At 33.0% G+C, this 6,756-nt stretch overlaps 1 protein-coding gene across 1 annotated transcript; it reads left to right on the top strand.

Annotated features, from left to right (window-relative positions):
• Window positions 1–2,671: 2,671 nt before the first annotated feature.
• LOC123541825 (techylectin-5B-like) lies at window positions 2,672–3,199 on the top strand. Its single transcript, XM_045327447.2, has one exon. It carries the CDS (start codon window positions 2,672–2,674, stop codon window positions 3,197–3,199), a length of 528 nt encoding a protein of 175 aa, XP_045183382.2.
• Window positions 3,200–6,756: the final 3,557 nt, after the last annotated feature.

The following is a 6,756-nucleotide window of genomic DNA, read 5'->3' as shown; positions in this document are numbered from 1 at the left end:
AAAGAACTTAGATGAGAGCCATTGACTTTAATATGTAAAATCAGCCGGTATATGTAAATGCACGCTTTACAGTTCAAGCTCCATGTAAACAATAGTAACGATCGTGCTTTAAGCAACATAAAAATCAACGACGCAGGAAAAGTCGAAACCATAATTCAGAACCTTTTGCATACAAGCTGTTAGAGGTTCTTTTTGCAGCATATGGATGGGGGTACTTTTCATTTTGTTAGTGCATGTATATATAATATTCATTAAGTCACCCTCATACAAGGAAAAAATATCTGTAAAAATTACTAACAACTGTTTCATCTATTTGATCTGTAACATAGTTTTTCATTAATTTTGTTTACATATCTGATGAAAATACTGATATTGTACATTTATCTTATATTGGGCGGTTAGTAGGAACATAATTCGGTTATTCAAGATGTAAACATGTCCACTTTAAATTTCTATCATTTTGAAAATTAGACCTTCAATTCATAAAATTTAGCCCAAAAGCCACATTTTGCGTAAAGTTCTCTTATATTTTTGGAATAAAATGTTGTTGTTTTTTTTTTTTTGAAACTATAACACAAAGGCATTTTCTATGAAAGTACGTTTTTAAAAATAGAACTAAAGTTTTTAAAAATATCTTCAAAATTAACATTCCTGCTACAATACATCTTTTCTATAAAACTGAGTTTTGATTCAAATTCGTCCTTGCATATTTAATCTTCAGAACACTGTTGTTCCATAAATGTTTGATCAAACACTAAGTTTTACTTTACTCTTGGTGAAACAAAAACTGTCCTTTCCTAAAATGAAAAATACTTGACGTGAACTTTCAGTTAGTTTACGTTTTTTGTCAACTAAACGATGTTCTCGTTATTATGCTTTTTTCAGTTTGTTTATCAGCAACAAGGTCACCCTCCGTGTCATCCAGATTGCAATGTTTTATGTTGTCGAAAATTCCCTTTGACTATCGGTGTATCGGTAAACAGTTGAACTTGCTCATTTATTGCAAGCAGAATGAAGAAATGTTCAAATCAAAAGAGCACTTAGATTCTTAAAGCAACCCGTTTTGATATGTTTGAAAAGTTATAAAACATTCATTTCTAAACACTTACATTATAAGCCTTAGCGGCCACCTATATAAAACAACTATTAACGTTACGCAGTCGGTCAGCTATCTCATAAACTTGTATTTCTTTTCTTCACTTCTTTTAAGCAACCACCTGCCTTATGCAGCATGATCGTGTTGCCCCCATGGTTGGCTCCTTAATACAGGTTTGACTGTATCAACATATAACATATTGTATGATATGACTGTTATTTGTTGACAGCTTACACAACAGTGGATAGAAAATAACTGTCTACGTCATTATGTCAAAGCCTGTGCTTCGCAGCCGATGCGACATTGGAAATTAACGGAGCTGAAGTGAGTGTTTAAGAAATTATTACCAGAACAAATCGTTTTTGTTGTTTGCTGAATTGGCATATCAACATTTTAGAAGGAACGTATATATAAACTTAATGTCGAAATGTTCGGTTGCTTTACTTAGCGTCAGTTTGTATACTATTTACTTCGAACCAGTGTGGTCTCGATTATGAAATTTACCAGGCGGTTGCCGTGTGAGTAATTAAGGGCTTAGAAAAGAATTTGCCATTTCGACCGCTAAGTGGATGGGTTCGTGAAAGGGAGGGCAACCATTTACAATGTTTTCATTTTTATGGAAATTAGAAAAAAGTAAACTGCGCTACTGTCTGCACTCAAAGCGCCAATTGATGAACATTTCTGGTAAAAAGGTCATGTTTTTTGCAACTGAAATACTCTTTTAACAAAAACAAATTTCTTTGATTAAAATATTAATGTGCAACTTAGTTACAGTTCAAATTGACCAATGAGAAGATATATCCAAGTTCTTTGAAATGTTTAATTTGTCTTAATACACCAATGTTCCTGGTACAAACACCTTTTAAGTTTTACTTGTAAATTTATTGATTATTTGCATAAGTTTTAAAATATAATGTAAAAATGTATCTTACAACGGTAACTAAATGTGTGTGTTCTGGTTGTAAACAGTCAAATAATAGCTATAAACCCTACTTTGGGATTTTTTTTTTCATTCCTTACTAAAATAAATTGTCCTTAAGGCAGTTGATACAGACTGACACTTAACAGTATCCGTGTGACGACGTATTCTTATTAGGCAATAGGCACTCGAACGTAAGTAAAGTTCTATACCCGCATCGTTTTCAGTAAAAAAAAGACGAAGTATGCCAAAATCACTTACGAAGAATAATTATGTAATTTGCCGGTTATCGTTGCGAGTCTACTATCTTAAATTTTAACTTCAATGTTGAGGATAAAACTGTATCCTATGTATTAACTTGAAACAACTGTAAAATAGGATAGGATGTGAAAGTGACTTCCGTAACCTTAATCAGTTATTGGTGTATGTTATATGTTGGATGGTATTATAAAAACTAAACCTTGGAGGATAAGATAGAAAATGTAACGGTAAAGTTGGACATCTGTGAAGCTAAACTGGATCAGATCTTGAGGTCAATAGACGGAAACGCGAGATCTCGGGACTGCAATGAAGTCCAAAACCTCGGATAGACGAGAACTGACGTTTATACTATTTACCCCAAACCTGGTGTTAAAGACTTTAAAGTTAGGTGTGACATGGACACAACGACCGGTGGATGGACCGTCATACAACGCAGAGTGTCGGCGAGTGATTTCTACAAAACTTGGGATGAATACAAATCTGGCTTCGGTGATGTGAGCGAAAACTACTGGCTCGGAAACCAAGCAATACATATGATTTCTTCTCAAGGTAAATACAAGTTACGTGTAGACTTGACCAGTATGGAAAACGAGACGGCATATGCAGAATACGAGTCGTTTTTGCTCATAGATGCACAGTCCAATTACAGGATATCATTTGGCAGCTACACTGGGAATGCTGGAGACAGTTTAAGAAGGCACAACAACAAAATGTTTACAACAAAAGATAGGAATAATGACGAAGACGGAAGTCGAAACTGTGCTCAGGAGTACATAGGCGCTTGGTGGTATACACAATGTCATGACGCTAATCTGAACGGGGATTACGGCAATAAAGCATTCGGAAAAAGGCCTGTTTGGGAACTTTGGAAAGGTGACTATGCTCCTCTTAAGGCAACAGAAATGAAAATAAGGCCGATGTAACGGAATGATATGGACGACTTAAGTGAACGATTTTAGTCAAATGTAACATTGTTAAAGAAACGAAACAATTTGACCTTTGTCAGTTTATTTTTTCAAATGTCACGTTATTAATATTAATGTAAAGGATCAATATATTAAATGGTATTTTGTTTCAGTTTGAAATGATGTATTTGACAGGATCCATTGTTTTATTTTTGTTAGTGTTTCAGCTTCTCAAACTAGCTCTGTATTCTAATAGATATGTGTAGGTTAAAAATGGTTAGTTTCAGTCAAAATAATTTGACAGTAAACGCGTTGCTATTATTTTCTTTAACGGTAGTGTCTAAAAGAAATCTTTGTTTTGAAATTGAATTTGTTTTTGAATTCCTATATAACTGTACTTATTTCGACTCGTATTTCTTGTAAATTAAGTCACAACTGAGTTTTAATTTTATTAAATATTGCAAGATTTTATCAAGCATCGCTTAATCTTATAATTTACATCTAGGATGAATGTGTTATTTCATCAGATAATTTGAACTGCAACAAAGCAATGCGAAAAAGCTTTGAATATATATACTAAACATTTTTTCCTAAGATGTTATTTAACTTTTATTAAAGTAAATAGTTCATTGATTTTTATTTAATCAAAGTAAAAAATAATATATTAAAATTAGAAAATTTTGTTGTGATATAAAACCATTTCAAACATACTCATTTATTATAATCAAAGGATACATTACACTATACCTATTCATATAATTTCCAAATTGCCTTCTTGTATTTCCTTTTCGACGAGACGTCTAACTTCGGTATACCTTAAGGAAATTAACTATTATTTGAAACTATTTGAAACCAGTATTTTTTTTTCAAATTATAGAGCAATGCACTTTTTAAAATAAGTTAGTTGCGTTACAAAAAAGCTGGTGAGCTGAGCTGATTTCATTTTTAAAAATTTCATTTATATTATTTTCTCCTAGACGCACAAATATTGTCACGTTGTAAATATGCTTGATCATTAACCTTTTATAAAAATACTGTAATATGTATCTTCTCTCTTTGTATTGGTTAGTTACGGACCGGTGCTTCCCTATGGTATACCGGAGATATATTCCAGATTCTTTTATTAGGATTTATCCAAACTTTCGGAACAGTTTACATGATTTGATGCATCTGTCATCTAACGCTTATTCGTTCTACCCTCTGTTCACATTAGATTATGTTTGTTCTCATGACCAAAATAAAACGTCGTTAGATTAGCGATTGAGTGAATACTATATTATTGTAAGGAATTTGAATATCATATTTGTTTCTTAAGATTAATGTGATTGTACATTATATCGCGTTGGTATACTCCATGATTAATTATCGCAAGATTAATCATGGTTAACGTTTTCTTATGTTGTATATATTCTGTTAATGTGTCTAAATATGATGTATTTATTATATACTTTCTAATGAAACATTAAGAAATATTGATGAAACATAGTGCATAATTTCATTGTTTTCTCACTGCAGTGAAACCTACCGTCTACTTTTTCACTATTTTCTCCGAACTATTTTGGGAGGTTTTGCTAGTGATTTCGGTATCACTTGAAGAGAAAAATGCACATGAATAGTGAAGTAAACTATTTTTCTGCAAAGAAAACGCTGTATGAAATTTACAACGACAGCAACCCACCAATTGGTACACGTATTTAATATCCTCGAAGAGACACTATCTGGCAAGTTAAATGTAATACAGGAGAAAGAAACCAACAATATTTCGAAATTACCGGGGACTGCGAGTCGTGCACAGCTCGAAAAGCTAAATGTTCAGGTTTTATATCTTCGCTGTTTCGCTACGTTCTTTTTCCATTTATTTGGAAAATAAGACTACATTCTTGCTGTAAATAAAAGGTATTGTTGCGAAATTAAAAATTATATTCATAAAATAGTAGTATTTATTTTTATGCTCTTCAACGTATAGGAAAAGGAAAAGTATCTATTAAAATGCGCGCAGTAAGGCATAAACAATGTGTTTTGGTGATAGGTATAACTAAAACGGATGATGATTCATATGCTTTATTGAACGTGTACAAAACAACTGAAAATAATGCGGCCAGGAACGGGCATATGTCTCGATTATTAAATATGTTTTGTTACAGAACCAACATGTTTTTAAAAAAATACCATTCAGTTTCTACTATCAATGCAATACTTTTTATTGCATTGATAGTAAATGCTAATTTTTGAAACATATGGATTTTGTAACAAAACATATCTTCCTTCAATATTTTTTTTAGTTTTTCATGTACAATGTAGAGACTGAAAGTACTTATGCAGAGCAAAGTGAAAATAAGAAATTTCAATTATTAGCATCAAACCATTATGCAAGTTTAAGTTTTCTTCACGGACTCGTTTCTCAAAGACCTAATTTCGACAGAATTATAACTTAAAGGTAAAAGGTGCCTCCAGGGGCGTACTTTGATGATTTTGAACTGTACGCCAGATAGACGAGCAGCATAACTATGAGCCAAACAGCGATGCTGCGAGTATAGGGTAGGTGTGTGAGAGAGAGAGAGTCTCAATTGGATTGTGTAAGGATATTCTATTTTTGTTGTTATCGTTTTTGAAATCATCGTAATGTTTAAATTTCATGCATGAATTCTACATCCGCATTTTGAATAGTTTTTGATAAATGCGTCTACTCATACATTGCAGGTTTTATCAAATAATCATTGATATATCTTTCTCACACGAATGTAAACATTTTCTAGAAAACGTAAACAACATCAATTTTTTGCAAACGAAAATTCAAACTGCGTAATTTGCTCTGGATGTAGATTGATAGACTGAATTGCACATCGATATTGACGTTAAATGTTATATTAAGCGCAAGCTTTTTTACCTTGATACCACGGATGACTCAAGTATTTTTGTTCTCCGTTTGCATGCTTGAATACCAGTGTTTTACTTGGTCCCTCTATGGCCGATTGGTTAAGGTCGCTAACTTTGAATCACTTGCACCTCAACGATGTGGGTTCGAGCCTCACTCGGGGCGTTGAATTCTTCATATGAAGAAACCATCCAGCTGGCTTAAGGAAGGTCGTTGGTTCTACCCGGGTGTATGCCCGTGATAAAATAATGCAAGGAGGAGCACCTGGGAAAAAAACACTAAATGAAATATTGTCAATAGGACCAGCTTTTATCAATAAAATTGTTTCTTTGTAAACAATATATGATTTAGAATGAAGACAAATGTGTGCGTTTGTGTTTCTATTTAAGGCTAGCCTACCCGTGCCTTATGCTTGCAAGGAATCTACCCTTACCATTTACTAGATAATTACAAGAACAAATAAATCTATTTCAAAAACGAATTTGATAAATCTCATGCAGATGATATTGTTAAACGAAGAACTTGAAATAGCCGCCTAACTCCCTTTAGGCTTAACAATTTATTGCATTTTTTCACATTAAGCTTTTTCATTTTCCCGGTGTCTTATTTAATTGTACGCACAGGCGTATCGGCGAATGCCTAGGTACGCCCCTGGCCTCACACATATGCTTTTTAAATTAACTAGTATAACTTTGTATTT

Source organism: Mercenaria mercenaria, chromosome 19, assembly GCF_021730395.1.
Source record: "Mercenaria mercenaria strain notata chromosome 19, MADL_Memer_1, whole genome shotgun sequence".
Taxonomy (NCBI): Eukaryota; Metazoa; Mollusca; class Bivalvia; order Venerida; family Veneridae; genus Mercenaria; species Mercenaria mercenaria.
This window is presented reverse-complemented; position numbering and strand designations above follow the sequence as displayed.